The 25,706-nt window shown below is 32.9% G+C and overlaps 1 protein-coding gene across 1 annotated transcript in view; it reads left to right on the forward strand.

The window, feature by feature from the left end:
• The window catches only part of Atrnl1 (attractin like 1), a 746,572-nt gene that overhangs the window by 12,891 nt on the left and 707,975 nt on the right, over nucleotides 1-25,706 (forward strand). The window contains exons 2-5 of the mRNA XM_076834523.1: nucleotides 1,394-1,477; nucleotides 3,301-3,414; nucleotides 7,766-7,894; nucleotides 9,262-9,470. Coding sequence (XP_076690638.1) covers nucleotides 1,394-1,477; nucleotides 3,301-3,414; nucleotides 7,766-7,894; nucleotides 9,262-9,470 — 536 coding nt within the window. The remainder of the gene's footprint in view (nucleotides 1-1,393; nucleotides 1,478-3,300; nucleotides 3,415-7,765; nucleotides 7,895-9,261; nucleotides 9,471-25,706) is intronic.

The raw sequence follows: 25,706 nt of genomic DNA on the forward strand, positions 1-25,706 counted from the left end.
TAGGAGAAAATGGCTTGTAAGAAATGGAGAACTCTGAAGAAGGCGGAAATAATAGATACAAGGAACAGCCACTGCTGCTTTAATGGCCCAGATAGAAAACCCAAGAACCCCTCCTCTTCTCAGCCTGAGACCCACTCTTGCTGGGAAGGCATGGCTGTGATTTAATGAATGGGAGAAAAGTCAGTTCAGGGCTGCACTGGTGAGACTTGCTTATCATTTTCCCTGTAGAACTTGCTATAAAGGCATTATTTAGAATGTTGGGGAAAACTGTTCATGGGGAGGTGTCTCACTGTGGGCATTTTGCTACAAAATTGCCTTAGAGGAAATGCCCTGGGAGACTGTTGTTAGCTGGGTGTTGTTGACCAATGTGTACTATAGGAGTCTGGTGCTGGAGAAACCATAGGAGCTGCTTGAGCACACTGGAACCAGTAAGAAAGACCCTTTCCTCCTGCAGTCTCTCCTGGGCACTCTACTGACAAAGCATGCCAGCTTAAATTCTTGCCATCTGGCAAAGAAAAAGATATTTAAAGGGCCCAGATCTATTTTCGCAGAGTAGGCAAATAGGATGAATTTGGAGGTGAGAGGCAACAGATGGATAACTGGCACAGTGCACACTTTGATGATTCAGCTTCCATAAGCAACTTTCTGAACATATTTAAATTCCCCAACCACAACTAACAACACTATTTCTACTTAAGAACTCACATTTCTTACAAGTGAAAAAAGTTCTTACCTTTTCCAGAAAATGAGGAGCCATAGTCTCCAAGTCATTGTATTGATCATTGGTTATATAAATTTTTTTTTTCATTTTCAGTCATAGTCACACTGACTATTCTATCCAAAGATTAAATTATAAAGTTAACTTCCAGTAACTTGTATATAAAATAAAATAGTCAAGGAGAGAGAGAGAGAAAAAAATATATAATATAACAAGCAAATTGAAACCATGCAATTCTATTATGGGCCTTGTTTCTATAACTGGTTACAATGCCATGATTTATATATGTCTGCAGTTTTGTTCTTCTATCATCTGTTCCATTGGAATTTTACCCTGTGGAATGACCTGATCTTGCCCTAAGTATATCTGTTTTAATGCATGCATTTCATAATATCAATAATTAGAATATCTTGTGAGTTTGTTCCTATTGTTTATTGCTTCTTATTTTGTTGTCTTGTATTTTTCTTATGCCTAATTTAAGTAATTAAAGTAAATTCTCACATTCTCTCAGAAATATGGCAATTTGAAAGTTTTCTTAGGTTGTAAATATATCTTCTATTTTGAAAACAGCTGTCCTATTTCTTTGGCTTAATGATATTTTGAACTTTCTCATGCTACTTTATTATGTCTTAAAGTTACTTTAAGGTAATTATTTTCATAATTTTTCCTTTCTAGGTTAACAGAACCTTCTGGATATTTAACTGATGGTCCAATTAACTATAAGTATAAAACTAAATGTACATGGCTAATTGAAGGCTAGTAAGTATACAATTTGAGTTGAATTAATTTTATTCTAAAAGATAAAAGTGATTATTTAATGCCATTAAATAGTATAAAAAGTATTTTTATTAAAAAGTATAATTTTATATTTTATAGTTTAATTGCTTATTAACATTATTTTCATTATGCATTATTTTCATAATGTTTTTGATGGGATTTACAAGTTTTAGAAATCATATTTTATAAATTACAGTACCCCTTCACTTGTGATATTAGAATAGATATATGTGTGGGGCTGGGGATATGGCTCAAGCAGTAACGGGCTCGCCTGGCATGCGCAGGTCACTGGGTTTGATACTCAGCACCACATAAAAATAAAAAATAAAGATGTTGTGTTCACTGAAAACTGAAAAATAAATAAATAAATAAATAAATAATATATATATATATATATATATATATATAAAGAATAGATATATGTGTGTGTGTATAAATAATTTTTGAGTTACTATGGCATTAAATAGGCATTTTTGGTGCTTTTAAAGCATCTTGTTATGGAATTAAAAACTCCATAGAAAGTCTAGAAATATTCCGTGGTGACTTATGCCATTGGTTTATATTATTCGACATTTTATTTTTAATGGTATTTAAAAAAGAACATTTTATAGAAGAAAGAATTAATATCCTAATTAGGACTTGAAATTGAATTTATGTAAGCACTGTGAATACATCACAAGTAAATTGATATGGATTTGTGATTTTTAAAAGTATGGTATTTGGAAAAGCATGTTTTTAAAAAAGATTTTTTATGTAATTTAGGGTTTTTAATTTTTCCTGTGTATCTCTAGTTTCTGTTTGTTAATAGTATATTGCATGTAGCAGACAAAAACTTCTAAAGGTAGTTTTGAAAGAGATCCCTCCCAAAATGTTCTGAATAGCTGGTGGAATCACTATAGGAGGTATAAATTAGTTCCATCAGAACTTACTGGATTGGATCAGTTACAGTATGCTTATTTCAATAAAATACTGAGTAATCATTAAAAAATAGCATTGCATTGAGACCTTTCAATTATGATTTGGAGAACTTAGTGTCTCCACCTAAGGGTTCTATAGAAATGAGAATAGTTACTTCTTTTTTTTTTTTTTAATATTTGCTTTTTAGTTGTAGTTGGACACAATACCTTTATTTATTTATTTGTTTTTTATGTGGTGCTGAGGATCGAACCGAGGGGCTCCTCACTTGCTAGGCAAACTCTGTACCACTGAGCCATAACCCCAGCCCAAGAATAGTTGCTTCTTGAGTGTTGAAATTTTTTTAATGTGTGTCTTTTAAACTTTTAACATTTGTTCTTTTTAGTTATACATAAAGCAGAATGTATTTTGACATAGATGGAGTATAACTTCCCATTTTTGTGGTTGTATATGATATGGAGTAGTACTGTGGTGTGTTCATATATGAACTTAGGAAAGTTATGTCCGATTCATTATGAACATTGAATTTTTAAAATCAATTTTATAGAAATACAGTTGGCTATGATGAAATGCACCCACTTTAGTAGGCAGTTCAATAAGGTTTCAGTAATGTGTATAAGCTATGTAATCTCTACCTTAATCCAGACAGAATCTGTTGACTAAATTTTTAGAAAATGGTGATTCTTGCATATGGCCTATTAACAGATTTTGAAAGTTAAGTCTCATTTTTACAAATTAGATATGACAGTTCATTAATCTTTTACTTTAGTGATTTGAGGATATAGAAAAATGATCTGTAAATAGGTTTTTAATAAAATATTCTATCTAAAATTTCTTGACTGTGTTTTGGGTATTATTTGTTAATTTAAAAATATTTTAATATTTTTCAGTCCAAATGCAGTGTTAAGATTAAGATTCAATCATTTTGCCACAGAATGTAGCTGGGATCATATGTATGTGTATGATGGAGATTCAATATATGCACCTTTAATAGCTGTTCTTAGGTGAGTAATTGTGTAAATTTAATTGATGAATTTATAGTCTGTTTTAGGGAAGTGAGTATTATAATTTGTTAATTAAAAGTATATTGACCTATACTCAAAAATAAATTTAATGCACATATTGATGGCTAAATTTCAAAGATGATTATAATACTATTTTGTGTACTCTGTCAGCTTAAGTGTGTGTGTATGTGTGTGTGTATATGTGTGTGTGTGTGTGTGTGTGTGTGTGTGTGTGTGTATAAAATGTTAATATAGCCTGGATAAATAAGTACTATATTGGTCTGTAGATTTCTTTATAAATATTATTTTTTTCTGTTTAGTTTATTCTTTTAAAATGGTTTGAATATGTTTTTTGAACTATATATTTGGGTACATCAGGGTGAGTTCGAGCTTGAGAAATAGATTTTTTTTATAGTTGTCTATTTATTTAGTGAAATGCTGAAATTTTAAATTCTGAGGGAAAAGGTTAAGGTATGCATTGTGTGATGGCTTAGTAAAGGAGGTATTTCTATCAATTGTCACAATGTAGGGATCTTGGTTGCTTCAAACTTTCATTCTTAGTAGTCACATAGACTTAACTTATTATGGCATTTTAAGTCTCCGTTTAAAAACATTTTCTATGTATGTCTATAGATGTTATAAAGTTTTATGAGTAGAAGAAAAATATATTAGGTATAGAAAAATTTATAAACTTGTAGATTTTAGAGACATCATAAGTAACATGATTGTTGACTAAGTACTCAGTGTGTTTTTTAATTTTGTTACTTGCACATTCTCTTTCTTGTATTCTAGCATTGTTGAACATTTAAGTATAAATACAGGCTTGTTTTAATGTTATTTTGCTGTTTGTATTCCTGTTCATCAAGAATGTAAAATATTTTTTGGACCTATGAGGGTTTACATTTCCAAATGACTATTTCAGAGTGAGCCCGTAGGTGCTTAGATACTTACTCTGTGATATTGGTATTGCAGAAAATATTCTTAAAAACTCTTGTTTTGAGTTGTTTGGGTATTATAAACTACTTGGTTACAAGTAGTCTTGTATCTGAAGACAACAGAAAATGGAGTAGATCCTTGAATAATTATGTTGTAAGACAATTCATGCAATTAGATAAGATCCTGGGTTCACACTTTTATTTTTAGCAATTTAAACATCACTTTGCTATTATTGCTTTCTTTTTGTGACACAATTGACCATCATTTGTGTGTATTTTCATTTATTTTTCTAGTAGTTCTAATGACTTTGCATTAATTAACACTGATTCATTAACGTTCTTACCAACCTTTTCCTGTTAGTAAAAGAATGGTTCCAAACTTAATTAGCATGATGGGATTAGTATATGGCTGTGAACATGGAACTGTCTTGAGGGAGGTGGGAACTTGTGTTTATTAAATATCCATTTGATGCTGAGCACTGTTCTGAATAGTTTAAATGCCATTGAATTCTCACAAAGATCTCCCATTCTCACAAAGTATCCCCATTTCATAATTGAAGAATTAGGAATCAGAAATTATTTACTTCTAATAGGTAATAGAGCCAGTTAGGATTTTTACTGTTTGTACTTCATTTTGCTAAGAATCAGAATCTAATTGGAATTAGATTGTTGTGTAGGTACTATTACTCAATACACATTTACTAACCTGCTCAGTTCCAGAGACTTTCTTAAGCCTGGGTGGGGGTGGTGGGTATAGTATAGTAAGGAGTAAGGTCCAGGTCATTGCAGTGAGTTTAAAAACCAGCCACCTAAGGCCACTCACCTCTACAAGACTATTTTCACTTTCGACAATAGTTGTAAGCTTGGAGGTCCCCACCCTCACTTATAACCATGTTTGGGGATGATAATGACTATAATGACTCTTAGAATTCAGGAAAGTGCCAAACTTCTGACTATAGATTTATTGTAAGGATAGAAATCAGAGCCAGCCAAATAAAGAGAGGCATTTGAAGAAAATGAGGTTGGGAACGATTATAGATACAAAGCTTTGTGTTCTTGGGATATGTCACCCATCCAACTAGTCAATGTGTATTACCAATAAGGAAGTTCACCTGAGTTTTAGTTGTTCAGAGTTTTTATTGGGGTTTCATTATGTAGGCATGATTGATTGAATCTTTGGCTGTGAGGTTGAACTCAACGGCTTTAGCCTCCCTTTTCTCTTTAAAAGTTAGGTTGATGCCATATATGGCCCAACCCTTTACTCAGTGGCTTATCTTGTTGGTGCCTCTATCCCCCATCCTAAATTGTCTCTAAACTCTAGAGGCCCATCATAAGTCACCTCACTTGCAAAAACTTTCAGGGCCTACCATGAGTAACAAATTCCAAGGACTTAAAGGCTGCATTCCAAGAACTGAGAACAAAAACCAGCCAAATTCCTTAGTATGCACTAGTCATGCACAAGGGCGGGTGGGGCATGAAACCAGATTTTTCACACATAATAGTGTGTGAAAAAGTGTATTTTAATCAGGTTATAAAAGAGGGCTATATAATTTCAGAAAAAGTAACCAGTCCTTCATGGTGAATTTTATGAGTAGAAACGTGGTAGACAAAGTATGGGGCCAGATAGGATATTCTAGGTAGAGAAAAACACGTATAAAGATGTAGACACATTAAAGACTTTATATTTTAGAACAATAGTAAGTAGTTTTGAAAACTTGATCATAAAACATATGAAGGGATACGCAAGGACCCACATAAACCAGTAAATACCAGTTGGCCATCTAGTTAGTATTCATTTAGTGCCAGGCAATGTACAAATTATTTATAACAAACATAATACCTAAAGGATCACTATGTACAAGTTATTATCCTTTAGGTATTATCACTGCCATTTTACAAATGGAGAATTGAATCACAGAAAGGTTCTGTAAGTGACCAAGTTGCCTATCTGATAAGTGATATAGAGTCAGAATATGAGTCCATGTTATGTGATTTTAGGCTTTAGTTCTTTAATCACTATATGTGTAGCTAAGATTGATATTACAGAATTTGAATTCTGTCGACAGTCTCTTTTAAAAAATCTTAGTTTCCTTGTAGGTGTGGAGCATTCCTGCTAGCTTTACTAAAATTTGCAACCAGTGGGAAAAGGTAAAGCTATACAATTACTTGTTGGAGTAGCAAGGTAGAGCCAAGTGAAGGTTTTTATATGACTTAATCATATATACAATAATTATAGTAGATGTAATATAATTATGACCTAGTATTTGTAATAATAATTACTAAAGCATTAAATCAAGAGTTGATTACTTTTTAGTTTGTGTTTGAAAAATAAATTATTTGACTAATATTTAATATGTGTAAAATATGATTCAAGGGAATTTAGTTTGTAATGGCCTAAACAAATTTAATTTGGTTTAAAGGAATTTGCTATTTTGATTTATGTAGTTTTTTAGCAGCTTATTCTCTTCCTCATTGCCTATTTTTACAAATTAAAGAGGGTAGTATGGTATAAGAAAGTGAAGATATATAATTTTTCCCCAAGAATAAATAGGTTAAAGATAAGTGCCAGTTACTTGAAATGCTACTTCTTATACATTTCTATTCCTCTATCCCCCAGATTAGTTTTCTTCTGTGTGCATATAGGCCTCAAAGAACAATATTTTGTTTTGAAATAGTTATATATTAATAATACAGTTTGCATAAATATACAGAATTTTAAAGAGCATAGAAAGCATATATTTTAAAATTACCTGAAATGCCTAGATGAGAGTATTGGAAGTATACTAGAGAACTAGAATTTTATTTTATTTTTTGGTCCTGGGGATTGAACCTAGGGGTGCTTTACCAATGAACTTCGTCCTTAGCCCTTTTTAATTTTTTTTCTTTTTTAAATTTTGAGACAGTGCCTTGTGAAGTTTCTGAGGCTGGCTTTGAACTTGCCATCCTCCTTCTGGGATGGCAGGCATGTGTCTTTGCATCCAGTGTGAAATAAAATTTTATTGTAATTAGTTAATGTAGAGCATTTCTTCTAGCTTTACTGGACTTTGCAACCAATGGGATCACTTGGTAGAGTAGCAAGATAGCTCTGAATGAAAATATATATGATTTAAGTAGAAGACCACACTGGTGTGGCAGGATGGGTAGCACAATCAAGGGAGAAATGGAACATGCAGTCCTATGGTGATGAGAAAAAAGAGTGAGGTGGTATGAGAGTAATTGTGTATTGCAGCAGGAGTAGAGCTAACTGGGTAGAAATGGATAGGACTCATTTTTGATTTATTTACTTTAGAATTATTCTTTCTAATATAGCTGCTTAATGATTGTAATAAGAGTGTTTTTGAGTTAATTTTTACTTAATTTAATAGTCATCTATATGTAATGTATAGATAAAATATTTAATTTTGTTCTTTTTTTAGTGGTTTGATAGTTCCTGAAGTAAGGGGAAATGAAACTGTGCCTGAAGTTGTTACAACATCTGGTTATGCACTGTTACACTTCTTTAGTGATGCTGCATATAACCTAACTGGTTTCAACATTTTTTATTCGTAAGTTTTTTTTTACAAAACTTATCTTTGTAATATGTGTTATGTGTCAGGAGCAGGTTAGTGTGTTATTCAAATTATATGTAGGATCCTTTCTTAAGTGATGAAATCGTAACAATGTACCACCAAATGCTATCTAAGCTCATGTTGGGATAATAAGTCTGAGGATGTTATGGTGGCAAGTTAAGTTTGGTTGAATATTAATTACAAAATTTAAAATTGTTGGCAGATGCCTAAAATCCAGTGTAGCTTTATTGGTAGCAACAGATACATGAGCATGCAGGGAGTGCAGAACTGCCTTTCTGTATTTCTAGTGTATTTTATTTGTAGTTTGAAGAGGGGTGTGAAGCTAAGTTTTGGTAGTCCTTCTCTAGACCAGAGACTGTCCTAAATGACATAATACATTATGTCATTTAATTTCTTTTTAATCAGTTCTTTCAAATTGGTATTTTTTCCTATGATACACGTGAGAACACTGAATCAGCTTAGGAGATAAAAGTATGTGGCTATACTACTGTCTCCCTCTAAAAATCCGAAAAACAATACTTATGAGAATTTATTATGTGTCTGGCACTTACATCTAGAAATTCCAAGGTGAAGTAAAGTAGCCAGCAGTGCTTTCATAGGAATGGCCACAGAGAAATTCTACACCTTAATTTTCTTCTTTTCTTCATAAAGGTAGAAATTGATAACTAGGGTTTTTTTATTAAGCCAGGAATAAAATAGTCAAAATATCCCTGAACCATCTATTTATTAAAGGATTTCTTTATTATGTAATATATACAAAAATGTATGCAATGGAGAATAAATAATAGAATATAATTAGTTTATAGTATAATATATATTATTATATAACATATATTATAAAATAAATAATAGAATATAATTAGTTTAAAAACTTTAAAATGAAATTTGGTAAACACCCTTTTTTTCTTAAGCGTGTATGCATAGTAGCATGTGCTTTAACTGTTATATAACCAAGTTATGTCTTGGCTTCTTATAGACTTTCAGGTATTCATGGAATTTAATTTTTTTCTGTAAAATATTTATTAAAAATACTTAAGTATTTTCAAAAAATCTATAAATTCTGTAGATGTTGAGTGTGTAGTCCTTAGATGTTTGGAGTCTTGGTAGCAAAGTAAACTTACTAAACAAACTAAGACTAATTGCAAATAAATGCATGAGAGTTAAAGCTTACAGAGTAACGGGATGAAGCTACATTGTAAAACGGGCTGAAGCTACATTGTTAAACTGTATTAAATTAATAAGCAAATAAGACTTAATATAAAAACTAGAAAGTTTATAAAATATCAACCAAAATTCTTTTTTAATTATCTTGAATTTAAGTATATATGAATTATATTTTACAGAATCAATTCTTGTCCTAACAATTGCTCTGGCCACGGAAAGTGTACAACCAGTGTTTCCGTTCCCAGTCAAGTGTATTGTGAATGTGATAAGTACTGGAAGGGTGAAGCTTGTGACATTCCTTACTGTAAAGCCAACTGCGGCAGTCCAGATCATGGATACTGTGACTTGACAGGAGAAAAACTGTGTGTCTGTAATGATAGTTGGCAAGGTAAGCCTGTGTGGTGTAATAGCTTCTGAAACATGTATTTAGTTATACAAATTCTATTTTCATTTTATTGAAGTTTGCATACCCAAATCACATGTATTTGTTTTTATTTTTAGAATGTTCAGGTTGACAATTAACTTCTTAATAATTTGCATCCTCACAAATAGAAATGGTAAAGATTTTGTCTACTTGCTATTTTGAGGATTAAATGAAGTTATATATGAAACTTTTAAGTTGTAGGTGTGTGATCATCATGATTTAATGTAATTTTTATTGAATCGCCAAAGAGTTGAAGACTTCACTATATTCAACATAGGGTACATTCAAATTTACTTTATAATGGGTAACTTAAGTATTGTGTTGCAAAAATAAATGGTTATCTCACAAGGTACTGCATTATATTACTCATTTCTTAGGGAAGACTGACCTCTTGTGGCTATTTTAAAAAGAGCATGAGAATATTTCAAAAGGTATTTAAAAGATTTAAGTATTTGGCTGCCTATTATGAAAGAAAGATTCCTGGGAAATAATACTTAACAATTTTTATAAATATATATCATTAAGATTAATTTTAGACTATGCTGGGGAGTTTTTATTTACTTCAGCATCTGGGTATAAAGTCATAATTTTTTTTCATTGGGGAGTTAAACTAAGGAATAGGTTTAGTCATCTATGCACTTGCCCACCCAGAGCCTACCTTTTGCTAATTATATTTTTGTTCACATATTGAAAGGCTTCCCCGTGTCAATGTATTAATTTCGTCAATAGAGTTTGACTCACTAATTGCATAACTCACTGATTACAAAAGTATGATGGTGTGTTGTTATAACACCATGCAGCAATAGTAGCTTTAGTTTCTGTTAGACATTTCTAAGTAAAAACCAAAGAGAAGGTTCTGCTCACGTAGTTGTATTCAACATTCTTGAGATGACATTTTATAAAAAGTGTTACTGAGTATGCTGAGTATTTTCTTAGTGGAATTATTTAGGTTTTGTAAGTTATTTAGGCTTTGTATAAGTTATTCTTATCTTAAACCCATGTTATCACATTTTAGAATATTAGATATGACAACTACAAAAGATTAAGTGATTTCTTATTAAATTGAATTTGAATATATAGTGTGATTATGATAGATTGTTACAAATTTATAAGAGTTCTTTGATTAAAGGGTTATATATTTTACTAGCTATTTTAATCATTTTTGACTTTTCTCCTTCCTTTTTCTAGTGCCTGGAGATATTATTTCTTTAAAAACTTCAATCTGAAACCCAGATTACTTCTTTTTCTATATGCAATAGTACATTGAGATCAATTTAAATTAAAGCCTGAGAAATAAATAGAAGAATAACTCATACACATAATGTTTGCAAACTGGTCTTCAATTGCTAGTCTTGAAAGCAAAAGAATAATATGTTGTATGAAATTCTTTATGAACATCTCTATCCATTTTCTGTTCTTCTATTAGGCCATCTTTGAAATGCTTTATTTTCTGAGGGTTTTGTAATAGTACCTCGTTCAAAATATTACCTTTAATTTTCCCAGTTTTTGTTTATTGGCTTTTTCTCATTCTATTATTCTCACCAGTATAAATGCCCTAAATCATATAATTTCCTGAATCTGATATGTCTATAAGCAAATAGAAATGGGGAAGCAAATACTCATAATACTGCCATGTTTACTTTAAAGAAAAGTTATAATATGAACAGCCTAAGAAATGTATATGTATGTGTGTTTGTGTATACACATTTGAAATAAGAATAACATGACAGTAATTTATAAATTATAAAGTATTATGTAGAAGTCACACAAATTTTATATTGTTCTTATTTATATTCTTATTTATTAATTAAGGATTTGATCTTTGAAAGTGAATATTTTGAGGGTAGAGGGCCAGGTGGAATGCTATTGTTAACACAATGTGCAGATAGTTTTCTTTGAAAAAGTCTCAAACCCAGTCTTGATTCTGCATTTTAAAAAGTAGAATTAAAAGTTGGTGTAATTATGAACAAAATCATTAGAGGGAAAATGATGTTTTTATTTCTGATAGTAGACTAAGGAGAAGTCAGTGAGGTAAAAAGGAAAGAAATATTTGCTTCTAGGACAAATAAGGAATAATCAAAGAACTAGACATTTTAAAGTGAGGGCTGCATAGGTAATCTTTAAGAGATTCAAAAACTGGCAGTTTTATAGAATGTGTTATTTGGAACTAGATTCTCTGGGTTAGAATAACAGATTTTTGTTGCCTCCATTGTATTTTGTCCTCTGATATTGTTTGACTTTATTTACTCTTTTTAACTCTCTCTTTGACTCTCTGTTCATTTTAAAAATGTATGTTACCACCCAGAAACTGGGATCTTAGTAAGAGAACACAGAGGACAAGCCTCATGTTTGTCCTGCCTGGGTTTTGTGTTTCCTTGTTTTCTGTACAATATCTCTACTACTTCTGCTCAACCATGACTCTATCCCCCTTAACTTTTTCATTGAATTCTTTCTTAATCATCTGTTCTCATATTTTTACTGTTTGATGCATTTTACCAAATTACATAGGAGTTTAAAGATAGGTGACACATTAAAGCCAAGTGTCACCCTTCTCCTATAAAAATACTTAAAACAAACCCAAACAGACAAGAAATATTGTAATTGTAAAGAATGTAAAAAATACTAAGTGTAGCATTTTGAAAAGCACACCAGTTTATATTGTGTAATGTTTAAATTTGTCATAATTTATTTTTCTCAAAGATAATGATATTTACATGTGTAATATATTGATAAAAGAAGAGACACATGTATGGCATTGTCTACTTCTATGGCTTTTTAAATAGACTTTATTTAAAAAAAATTTTGTAGTTATAGATGGACAGCATGCCATTATTATATTTGTTTATTTTTATGTGGTGCTGAGGATTGAACCCAGTGCCTCATAAAAGGGAGGCAAGTGCTCTGACACTGAGCTACAGCCCCAGCCCTAAATAGACTTTTTTGATAGTAGTTTTAGGTTCATAGAAAAGTTGAGCAGAAGGTGCAGAAATCTCTGTCCCACACATGCAGAGCCTTCCTCATTGTCAATATCTCCTACTAGAGCTGTACAGATGTTAGAATTGATAAATATACACTAAAAAAATCACTGTCATCCAAAGTCCTAGTTTATATTAGGGTTCATTCTTGGTGTTGTACATTCTCTGTTTAGATAAGTGTATTGTGACATGAATCCATTTTTAAATCCCCTGTGCTTGCTTTGTCATCATTCCCTCCTCAGTCCATGGCAACCACTGATCTTTTTTTCCTGTCTCGCCATAGTTTCCCCTTTCCTAGATGTCATATAAAGTGATGTGTTGTGTAATGATGGGAATGCATTCTGAGAAAAGGTATGTTAGGCAGTTTTGAGTGAACATCCTAATAGTGTACTTGTATGGTGTCACTAGGTGATATAAACATATTTGTATATGTCGTTTGTTGTTGACTGAAACATGGTTACTATGGGGCATGTGACTTAAATTGGAATCACTTAATATGTAACTTTTTCTGTCTAATGTCTTTCACATAGTAATATGTATTTAAGTTTCCAGAATGTGTTTTTATGGCTTAATAGCTAATTTCTTTTTAGCACTGAATAATATCCCATTATATGGATATATCACAGTTTATCCATTCACCTACTGAATGAAGGACATTGTGGTTTCTCTGACATTTTTCACTTAATAAAATTTATTTAAATCTTAGTTAAGTCACATAAGGGAAAAAGTCAACTTTGAAAAAAATTGATCTCTTAAGATAACTTTGAAACATGGAAAAAGATGAGAAATTTTTAAAAAGATATCAAAATAAAAAATACAAAAAATTGAATTTATGTTCATATGTAGAGAGTATAATAGTACAGTGATTTTCAAAGTGGATTCCAAAATGTGATGTTTCCCCTACCAACTCCTTTAATCATGGTGGCTTCAGGTTTCTGTCTCATGTGTGTTTCTGAATCCCTGGGAGTCTTTGGTTGAAAACAACAGAAGTAGTTCTTGCTTATTGAATTAGAAAAGTCAGCTACTGGAGAGAGAATACCATTTTCCAATATTCATCCTGCTCTCCCCCACCTTTTTTTTTGGCCTGGTAATGGAAGCCACACACACTTAACCACTGAGCCACATGCCCAACACTTCTTATTTTATTTTGAAATGGAATCTCACTGAGTTGCTTAGGGCCTCACTAATTTGATGAGGCTGGCTTTGAATTTGTGATCCTCCTGTCTCAGACTCCTGGGCTGTTGGGGTTACAGGCATGTGCTACTGTACAAGGCCTTTGTTTCTTTTGGAAATAGGATCCACTGACTTTTAGTTTATCCCTAGGCCTCAAGGCCTCATGACACAGTTCTCATCCTACCTTGCAGCTAGTGTGGCTTTGTTTTCAAGGCTGTGGGTGGGAATGCTGTATACAACTATTGGGTTGTCCAGTTCTTTTTTTTGACTGGTAAATGGCAGCCACTGTAGTAACCAGTGACACTAGCCCATTCACCTCTAGAATGTGTCAAGAGAGGGTCATGAATTTTTAACTTATTTTAGCAATTTATTTTGGCTCTTTTAGCCTATTTCCTAACAAAAGGATATTGAAGCCTGATACAGTGACACACACCTGTCATTTGAGTTATAGGGAGTCTGAGACAGAAGAATTACGATTTCCAGGCCAGGTTGGGCAGTTTAGTGAGACCCTTCTCAAAATAAAATTTAGAAAAAGGGCTGGAGATATAGCTGCGGGGGAGAAAAAAAGAAAAGGATACTGGACAACTCACAAGCAAGATGGGAATGCTGGAAACAGCAGTTTTGAAAAAAGGAAGCTACAAAGGAAGGATAGGTCTATAGCAAAGATGAAGCAGTAGGAAAATTAGAATACTCCTATCACTGCTACTGGACTTTCTTGGCATACTACCATTGGCATCCTTATATCGATTCTCCAAGCTGCAGGCATGGATGGAAAGAACTTTAAATTGTCCACATCTTTGTATCACTTGTGAAGATGGAAAGTCTTGCTTAGAAACATCTGGATGGGTAAATATAGGTCTTATCCATACCTTAGGTAGTTTTGGAAATATAGAGAATTTAACCTGTGATGTGTGGTGGGAATGGGTCCTGTTTCTGAACAAAATTTACACAATATGGTTTTCCCCAGACATATGAAGTTCAAATAAATGGAAAATCCAAATAAAAGATTTCAAGTATAAATTGTTGCCATAATTGTCAAGAAATGGGCTAAGTAGTTCTCTCCTGTCTACTCAGAAAAACTGCAGTGTGGACTGGATGGTAGGAGTAGACACGTGAAAGAGATACTCAGCAGGCTTCAGCATGTGATTTTTACGGAGAGATGAAATACAGGTTGCCATCTTTTATGTATGTATCTCATTGTCTCTGTGTCCATCCTGTTCAAGGTTGTTTAATCCTTTTACATGTTTTTAATTCTTCTAAATATTTTTATGTTTTCCATATTTTTCTAATTTGAATTCAGACACAGTTTTCATGTAAGGATTGAAGTTGATTGTTTTAAGCCCTTAAATTATTGATTAAAAGGCAGACTCTGAATATGTAAGTCATTTAATGGAATAGTTTCGTTGCATTGTGCTTCTGATCTGTAAAGTCATACTTTACAGATGTAAAGTCATACTTTGACTTATTTCCGTTTCTTGATCTGTAAAGTCATACTTTACAGATGTAAAGTCATACTTTGACTTATTTCCGTTTCTTGATCTGTAAAGTCATACTTTACAGATGTAAAGTCATACTTTGACTTATTTCCGTTTCTTGATCTGTAAAGTCATACTTTACAGATGTAAAGTCATACTTTGACTTATTTCCGTTTCTCAGGTGCTTAGTCCCTTTCTATCTCAAGACCTGTCTTATTTCTAAATTTCTTTCTAGAATACCCCCATCCCAATAATATTCTAAGATCAGGTCAGATCCCCTGTTCTGTGAGGTTTTTAGACCCTACTTTTTAAAATCATAGCATTCATCACAGTTCATAATAGTGTTTGTGTGATTCTTCATCTTTTCCATTGTGATATAAGCTCCACGAGGTTAAAATGATATTGTTTTGATGATCTTTGTATCCCCAGAATCTAATATAGTCCGTGACATGTAGTAGGCACTCCATTTTTTTCTTTTTATTATCAAATGAATGAATTAGAAACCTGCTAATTTACTAGTAGAATAATGTGTGAATATTCAATTATAGGTGTTTAGGGCTAGTACTCCAATAAATTATGTTATTTATTTCCATATAAAACATAATTCTAAATATATAAATGTTTTATATATAGAGAGACAGTTAAATTGGAGCATTTAAATATTTTATTAAAGTTTCCGTTCTTGAGTGAGTCCTTGGTCTTATATTTGTTCCCATTCTTTTGTTTTAGATTTTAACATTTGCCATTGGGTGGCAGTGTTTACTTCCAGAAAGAGCACTTAAACTATGGTTTTGCAGTTGAGTAAATCTGATAATTTTGTTTTATTTAGAAAATGCAAAATCTTTTAATCCAAATTCATATTTTACCCTGTAGTATTTTTTCTAAATTAATCATATAACATATTAGGGCATAATAAGTTATTTTAGGGTACACATGTAATCATGAGTTGCCTTGAAGAAATTTGCAAGGTAGCTTACATATTGCCCTTTAGTACTCTTTAAAAAACTTTTTTTTTTAGTTGTAGATGGACACAGTACCTTTATTTTATTTATTTATTTTTATGTGGCGCTGAGGATCAAACCCAGGGCCTGACATGTGCTATGCAAGTGTTCTACTACTGAGCTACACCCTCAGACCTCTTCTAGCACCCTTAACCATGGTTTACAGATTGCCTTCAAAGCATGGAGACTTAGCTCAGGCTGTAGTGTACTACAGAATGGGTCACTTAAACAACATACATTTATTTCTTACATTCTGGAGATTTCAAGTCAGATCAGTGTGCTGGCATGGTCTGGTTAGGTTATTTCAGGTAGGAGTGGTAGAAAATTTTTCATGGATATGTTTTTATAAAAAGATGGTGATATCTACATTTAAACACAGCAAAGACATTTACATTTAAATGTAAATATCAATATTTAATTTTTAATCAATGGATAAGCCTTTATATGTATGAAGTGCTCTCTATGGTTATTTGTGTTTATAATTAATATTCAGTTTATTAATTTATATTTTTAATCATTTTGGTGACAGAATTCTGAAAGCAACAAATTAAGAAACTAATTTTCCTTAAACTTAAAAATCATATTCATAAATCTTATTCAATTCATAAATTTATTAGTTTGAGTAAAAATAAAGGTAATCTACAGAGTTTGCCTAAAAACCATTCCTTCTAATGTGGTAGTTGCTGGAAACTACGTAAAATGATTTAATAACAAAGCAAGAATTTTGATTGTTGTTTCATTCTGTGTAGAAAATTAGGTATATTTAGATTACAAAATAAAATAAAAAATATCTTTAGGATCCCATTTCCTATATTAACAATATTTTGTTTAAATTAATTACATTAATAAATTATTATATTAGTTTCCTAGAAATGTTATAATAAATTACCACAAATTTGGTGTCTTAAAGCTGTACACGTTTATTAAACTCTTGCTATTTTGGATGTCAAAAGTCTAAATTAGTTTCACTGCGCTAAAAATTCAGCTCTTAGCTGGGCCTCATTTCCTTTGGAGGGTGAAGGAGAGAATCTGTTTTTTTGACTCTTCAGCTCCTGGAGCTACCTTCTTTGCATTTCTTGGCTTCTTTCCATGGCCTCTGTCTTCAGATCCAGCAGTATAGTATCAGGGGTCACATTGCCTCCTTTGTGTAGTCAGAGCTACCTCTTATTTGGACACTTCTTTTTAGAATCCATTCAGTTAATCCATGATAACCCAGCTCAAAATTCTTAATTACATCTGTAAAGTTTCTTTAAGTTGGGGAAAAGTAGTATTCCTTATATAATATAGGTAAAAATCATACAACTAAAATGTATTAATATTTCTGTGAAGAGTGAGGGACAAATATGCTATATTGTATGAACTAAAAAGCTTTGTAAAAAGTGGAGTAAAGAAAAATGATAGGAGAATTATGTTGTCAAAATAATAAGTGTGCTAAAATTATGTAAAAAGTGTTCTGTAAGAGTTAGTTTCATTTTAAACTGGGAACAAATTATTTAGTTAGAGCAAAACAGCCTATCCCCATCATATTAAGTACAGGCATATCTTCATGATACTGGAGATTTGTTGCCAGACTATCTGAATCAAGTGAGTATTGCAATAAAGTGAGCACACAGATTTCTTTTCCCTGTGCACATAGAAGTTATGTTTACACTATACTGAAAATGTACATACCTTAATTAATTTAAAATACTTTATTGCTAAAAATTGTTAAAACTCACATGAGCCTTCATTTGAATTGGAATCCTTTTGCTGGTAGAGTGTCTTGCTTCCTTGTTGGTGGCTGCTGACTGATCAGAGTCCTGGTTACTGAAGGTTGGGGTGACTGTGTCAGTTTCTTAAAATAAGACATCAGTGAAGTTTGCTGCATCCATTGACTCTTCCTTTCATTAAGGATTTTTTTGGGGTATGTGATGCTGTTTGATATCATTTTACTCACAGCAGAAATTTTTCAAAATTGGAAAGTGGGCTGCTGCTTTATCAACTAAGTTCATGTGATATTCTGTATCCTTTGTTGTCATGTCAGTGATGTTGACAGCATCTTCAAACAGGAATTGATTTCATCTCAAGAAACCATTTTCTTTGCTCATCATAAAAATTTAACTCTTACTTTGATAAAATTTTATTGTGAGATTGCAGCAATTCAGTTATATCTTCAGGCTCCACTTTAGTTCTTTTGATGTTTCCACCACACTTGCAGTTGCTTCCTCTACTGAATTCTTGCACCCCTCAAAATCATCCATGAGGGTTGTATCAGCTTCTTCCATATTCATTTTAATGTTGATATTTAGGTCTCTAAATATCTCTAGGTTTCTGAATATTCAGAAATCTTGAATATTCCTTATGGCCTCTGGAATGGTGAATTATTTCCAGATTGTTTCCTATCTATTTTGCTCAGATTAATCAGAGGAATCACTATCTATGGCAGTGGTAACCTTACAAAATGTATTTCTTAATAATAAGACTTGAAACTAAAAATCAGCCTTTGATCTATGGCTGCATAAAGGTTATTATGTTAGCAGGTATGAAAACATTAATCTTGTAAATCTCCATCAGAGCTCTTGGATGACTAGGTGTATTGTCAATAAGCACTCATATTTTATTTTATTTTATTTTTTTTTCTTTTCTTTTTTTAATTAATTTTTATTGTTGGTTGTTCAAAACATTACATAGTTCTTAATATATCATATTTCACACTTTGATTCAAGTGGGATATGAACTCCCATTTTTACCGCGTATACAGATTGCAGAATCAAATCAGTTGCACATCCATTGATTTACATATTGCCATACTAGTGTCTGTTGTATTCTGCTGCCTTTCCTATCCTCTACTATCCCCCCTCCCCCCCTCCCCTCCTCTCTTCTCTCTCTACCCCCTCTACTGTAATTCATTTCTCCCCCTTATATTTATCCCCCTTTCCCCTCACTTCCTCTTGTATGTAATTTTGTATACCCCTGAGGGTCTCCTTCCATTTACATGCAATTTCCCTTCTCTCTCGCTTTCCTTACCACCTCTCATCCCTGTTTAATGTTAATCTTCTTCTCATGCTCTTCGTCCCTACTCTGTTCTTAGTTACTCTCCTTATATCAAAGAAGACATTTGGCATTTGTTTTTAAGGGATTGGCTAGCTTCACTTAGCATAATCTGCTCTAATGCCCTCCATTTCCCTCCAAATTCTATGATTTTGTCATTTTTTAATGCAGAGTAATACTCCATTGTGTATAAATGCCACATTTTTTTTTTTTTATCCATTCGTCTATTGAAGGGCATCTAGGTTGGTTCCACAGTCTTGCTATTGTGAATTGTGCTGCTATGAACATGGATGTAGCAGTGTCCCTGTAGTGTGCTCTTTTTAGGTCTTTAGGGAATAGACCGAGTAGGGGAATAGCTGGGTCAAATGGTGGTTCCATTCTGAGCTTTCCAAGAAATCTCCATACTGCTTTCCAAATTGGCCACACCAATTTGCAGTCCCACCAGCAATGTACAAGTGAACCCTCTTCCCCACATCCTCGCCAGCACTTGTTGTTGTTTGACTTCCTAATGGCTGCCAATCTTACTGGAGTGAGATGGTATCTTAGGGTGGTTTTGATTTGCATTTCTCTGACTGCTAGAGATGGTGAGCATTTTTTCATGTACTTGTTGATTGATTGTATGTCCACCTCTGAGAAATGTCTGTTCAGGTCCTTGGCCCATTTGTTGATTGGGTTATTTGTTATCTTATTGTCTTAATTTTTTTAGTTCTTTGTATATTCTGGATATTAGGGCTCTGTCTGAAGTGTGAGGAGTACATTTGTTCCCAGGACGTAGGCTCCCTATTTACCTCTCTTATTGTTTCTTTTGCTGAGAAAAAACTTTTTAGTTTGAGTAAGTCCCATTTGTTAATTCTAGTTATTAACTCTTGTGCTATGGGTGTCCTATTGAGGAATTTGGAGCCCGACTCCACAGTATGTAGATCATAGCCAACTTTTTCTTCTATCAGACGCCATGTCTCTGATTTGATATCAAGTTCCTTGATCCACTTTGAGTTAACTTTTGTGCATGGCGAGAGAAAGGGATTCAGTTTCATTTTGTTGCATATGGATATCCAGTTTTCCCAACACCATTTGTTGAAGATGCTATCCTTCCTCCATTGCATGCTTTTAGCCCCTTTATCAAATATAAGATAGTTGTAATTTTGTGGATTGGTTTCTGTGTCCTCTATTCTGTACCATTGGTCCACCCGCCTGTTTTGGTACCAGTACCATGCTGTTTTTGTTACTATTGCTCTGTAGTATAGTTTGAAGTCTGGTATAGCTATACCGCCTGATTCACACTTCCTGCTTAGCATTGTTTTTGCTATTCTGGGTCTTTTATTTTTCCATATGAATTTCATGATTGCTTTCTCTATTTCTACAAGAAATGCTGTTGGGATTTTGATTGGCATTGCATTAAACCTATAAAGAACTTTTGGTAATATCGCCATTTTGATGATGTTAGTTCTACCTATCCATGAACAGGGTATATTTTTTCATCTTCTAAGATCTTCTTCTATTTCTCTCTTTAGGGTTCTGTAGTTTTCATTGTATAAGTCTTTCACCTCTTTTGTTAGGTTGATTCCCAAGTATTTTATTTTTTTTGAGGATATTGTGAATGGAGTGGTTGTCCTCATTTCCATTTCAGAGGATTTGTCGCTGATATACAGGAATGCCTTTGATTTATGCGAAGCACTCATATTTTAAAAGGGTTCTTTCCCTTTGTAGCAGCCATTTAAAAAAAGTTTTATTCTAATTTATTATATATGACAGGAGAATGCATTGCAATTCACATTATACATATAGAGCACGATTTTTCATATCTCTGGTTGTTTACAAAGTGTATTCACACCATTTGTGTCTTCATACATGTACTTAGGGTAATGATGTCTGTTTCATTCCACCATCTTTTTTTACCCTCTTCCTTCCTCCCTTTCCCTCTCCTTTGCCCTATCTAGAGTTTGTCTAATCTTTCCATGTTCCCTCTCCCAATCCCACTATAAATCAGCCTCCTTATATCAGAGAAAACATTGGTATTTTTTGGGGGGATTGGCTAACTTCACTTAGCATTATATTCTCCATCCATTTACATGCAAATGCCATGATTTTATTCTCTTTTATTGCTGAGTAATATTCCATTATGTATATATACTACAGTTTTTTCATTCATGCATATATTGAAGGGCACCTAGTTTGGTTCCACAGTTTAGTTATTGTGCTGCTATATACATTGATGTGGCTGTGTCCCTGTAGTATGCGTTTTTTAAGTCCTTTGGGTATAGACTGAGGAGAGGGATAGCTGGGTCAAAAGGTGGTTTTCCAAAAAATCTCCATACTGCTTTCTAGATTGGCTGCACCATTTTGCAGCCCCACCAGCAATGTATGAGTGTGCCTTTCCCCCACATCCTCACCAACACTTATTGTTATTTGAATTTTTAATAGCTGCCATTCTGTTTGGAGTGAGATGAAATCTTAGAATAGTTTTGATTTTCATTTCTCTAATTGCTAGAGATGTTGAACATTTTTTTCATGTATTTGTTGACTGATTATATATCACCTTCTGAGAAGTGTCTGTTCAGTTCCTTGGCCTGTTTTTTGATTGAGTTATTGTTTACTGGTGTTTAGATTTTTGAGTTCTTTATATACCCTAGAGATTAGTGTTCTTTCTGATGTGCATGTGGTAAAAATTTGCTCACAAGTTGTAGGCTGTCTATTCACTTCAATGATTATTTCTTTTGCTGAGAAGAAGCTTTTTAGTTTGAATCCATCCCATTTATTAATTCTTGATTTTAATTCTTGTGCTATAGGGATCTTATTTAGGAAGTTGAGGCCTAATCTGATATGATGGAGATTTGGTTCTACTTTTTCTTCTATTAGACACAGGGTCTCTGGTTTAAATCCTAGGTCCTTGATCCATTTTGAGTTGAATTTTGTGTATGGTGAGAGATAGGGGCTTAATTTTCTCCCGTTGCATTTGGATTTCCAGTGTTTTCAGCACTATTTGTTAAAGAGGCTATCTTTTCTCCAATGTACATTTTAGGCACTGTCGTCTAATATAAGAAACTGTGATTATTTGGGTTAGTCTCTGTGTCCTCTATTCTGTACCATTGGTCTACCAGTGTATTTTCGTGCCAATACTATGCTGTTTATGTTACTATTGCTCTGTAGTATAGTTTAAGTTCTAGTATAGTGATGCCACCTGCTTCACTCTTCTTGCTAAGAAGTGCTTTGGCTCTTCTGGGTCTCTTATTTTCCAGATGAATTTCATGATTCCTTTTTCTATTTCTATCAGGAATGTCAATGGGATTTTGAATGTCATTATACATATCTAAAGCATTAGATATGTATAATGCTTTTGGTAGTATGGTCGTTTTGACAATATTACTTCTGCCTATCCAAGAACAAGGGAGATATTTCCATCTTCTAAGGTCTTCTTTAATTTCTTTCTTTATTGTTCTGTAGTTTTTGTTGTAGAGGTCTTTCACCTCTTTTGTTAGATTGATTTTCCCAAGTATTTTTTTTTTTTGAGGCTATTATAAGTGGGGCAGTTTTTCTCATTTCCCTTTCAGAGGATTTGTCTCTGATATACAGAAATGCATCTGATTTATGGATGTTGATTTTGTATCCTGCTACTTTTCTGGATTAATTTACTAGATGTAGAAGTTCTCTAGTGGACTTTTGGGTCTTCTAGGCATAGAATCATATCATCAGCAAATAGTGCTAATTTGAGTTCTTTTCCTATCTGTATTCCTTTAGTGTCTTTCGTCTATTTAATTGCTCTGGCTATTGTTTCAAGAACTAAGTCAAATAGAAGTGGTGAAAGAGGGCATTCCTGTCTTGTTCCAGTTTTTAGAGGGAATGCTATCAATTTTTCTCCATTTAGAATAATGTTAGCATGGGGCTTAGCATAGATAGCTCTTACTATGTTGAGATATGTTTCTGTCATCCCTAGTTTTTCTAGTGTTTTAAACATGAAGGGGTGCTGTATTTTTTTGAATGCCCTTTCTGCATCTATTCAGATGACCATATGGTTCTTATCTTTAAGTCTATTGATGTGATGAATTACATTTATTGATTTCCGTATGTTGAATCAACTTTGCATCCCTGGAATGAATCCCACTTGATCATGGTGCATGATCTTTTTGACATGTTTTTGTATTTGATTTGCCAGAATTTTATTGAGAATTTTGGCATCTATGTTCATTAGAGATATTGGTCTGAAGTTTTCTTTTTTTGATGTATCTTTGCTTGGTTTTGGAATTAGGGTGATATTGGCCTCATAGAATAAGTTTGGGAGTGCTCCTTTTTTTCCTCACTCCTGAAATAAATTGAAGAGTATTGGTATTAGTTCTTCCTTAAATGTCTTTAAAGGTCAATTTTATTTATTTTTTTTCGAAGAACCAACTTTTTGTTTTATCAATATTTTTAGTTGTTTCTTTTTGTTTCAATTTCATTAATTTCAGCTCTGATTTTAATTATTTCCTGTCTTCTGTTTTTGGGGTTGATTTGTTCTTCTTTTCCAAGGGTTTTGATATGTAATATTAAGTCATTTATTTGTTGACTTTCTTTTCTTTTAAGGAATGAACTCCGTGCAAGGAACTTTCCTCTTAGTACTGCCTTCATAGTGTTCCAGAGATTTCAATACGTTGTACCTATGTTCTCATTCACCTCTAAGAATTTTTAAATCTTCTTGATATCTTTTGCAACCCATTGTTCATTCAGTAGCATATTATTTAGTTTCAGGTGTTGGAGTAGCTTTTTTTTTGTTTATTTTATCATAAATTTCTAATTTCATTTCATATGATCTGATAGAATGCAGGGTAGTATATCTACTTTTTTATATTTGCTTTGTGACATAATATATGGTCTGTTTTAGAGAAAGATCCATGTGCTGCTGAGAAGAAAGTGTATTCGTTCATTGAAGGATGAAATATTCTATATATGTCAGTTAAGTCTAAGTTATTGACTGTATTATTGAGTTCTGTGGTTTCTTTGTTCAGCTTTTGTTTGGATGATCTATCCAGTGGTGAAAGAGGTGTGTTACAGTCACCCAGAATTATTGTGTTGTGGTCTGTTTAACTCCTGAACTTGAGAAGAGTTTGTTTGATGAATGTAGATGCTCCATTGTTTGGGGCATATAAATTTATTATTATTATGTCTTGTTGATGAATGGTTCCCTTAAGCATTATAAAATGTCCTTCTTTATCCCTTTTGATTCAATTTGACTTGAAGTCTACTTTATTTGATATGAGGATGGAAACCCCTGCTTGCTTCCACAGTCCATGTGAGTGGTATGATTTTTCCCAACCTTTCACCTTCAGTCTATGAATGTCTTCTCCTATAAGATGAGTCTCTTGGAGGTAGCATATTGTTGATTCTTTTTTTAAAATCCCAGTCTGCCAATACATGTTTTTTGATTGGCGAGTTTAGGCCATTAACATTCAGGGTTATTATTGAAACATGATTTGTATTCTCATCCATTTTTGTTTATTTTTGGTATTTAACTTAACTTGGTTTCTCTTTTTTTTATATATTTATTTTTTAGTTGTAGTTGGACACAATACCTTTATTTCACTTATTTATTTTTATGTGGTGTTGAGGAACCACACCCAGGGGCTCACATGTGCGAGGCAAGTGCTCTACTGCTGAGCCATAACCCCAGCCCATGGTTTTTCCTTTGATTAGTGTAATACCTCCCTTTGCTGATTTTCATTGTTGGTTTTCAGTTCTTCATGGAATATTTTGCTAAGGATGTTCTGTAGTGCGGGCTTTCAAGTTGTAAATTCTTATATCTTTTGTTTATCATGGAAGGTTTTTATTTCATCATCAAATCTAAAGCTTAATTTTGCTGGATATAAGATTCTTGGTTGACATCCATTTTCTTTCAGAGCTTGATACATGTTGTTCCAGCATCTTTTAGTTTTTAGGGTCTTTGTTGAAAAATCAGCACATAATCTAATTGGTTTTCCCCATATGTAATCTGATTCCTGTCTCTTGTGGGTTTTAATATTCTCTCCTTATTGTGTATATTGGGCATTTTCATTATAATGTGCCCCGGTGTGGATCTGATGTGATTTTGTACATTTGGCGTCCTGTAAGCCTCTTGAATTTGGTTTTCCAATTCATTCTTCATGTTTGGAAAATTTTCTGATATTATTTCATTGAATAAATTGCTTATTCCTTTGGTTTGGAACTCTGTTCCTTCCTGTATTCCAATAATTCTTAAGTTTGGACTTTTTATGCTATCCCATATTTCTTGAATGTTCTCCCCTTGTTTTCACTGTGTTTTCTACATTCTTTTCAAATTATATATTTTGTCTGAGTTCTTGTCTTTCAAGTGGTCTAATCTGTTGGTGATGCTTTCAATTGAACTTTTAATTTAGTTTATTGTTTCTTTCATTTCAAGGATTTCTATTTTTTTTAACTTCTATCTCCCTATTGAAGTAATCTTTTGCTTCCTGTATTTGTTTATGTAGCTCTTTGTCAAAATGATCTTTTGCTGCCTGTATTTGCTCTCTTATATCATCCTTCAATTTGCAGAACATTTTAATCATGTACATCCTGAAC

Source organism: Callospermophilus lateralis, chromosome 15 (genome assembly GCF_048772815.1).
Source record: "Callospermophilus lateralis isolate mCalLat2 chromosome 15, mCalLat2.hap1, whole genome shotgun sequence".
Classification (NCBI taxonomy): domain Eukaryota; kingdom Metazoa; phylum Chordata; class Mammalia; order Rodentia; family Sciuridae; genus Callospermophilus; species Callospermophilus lateralis.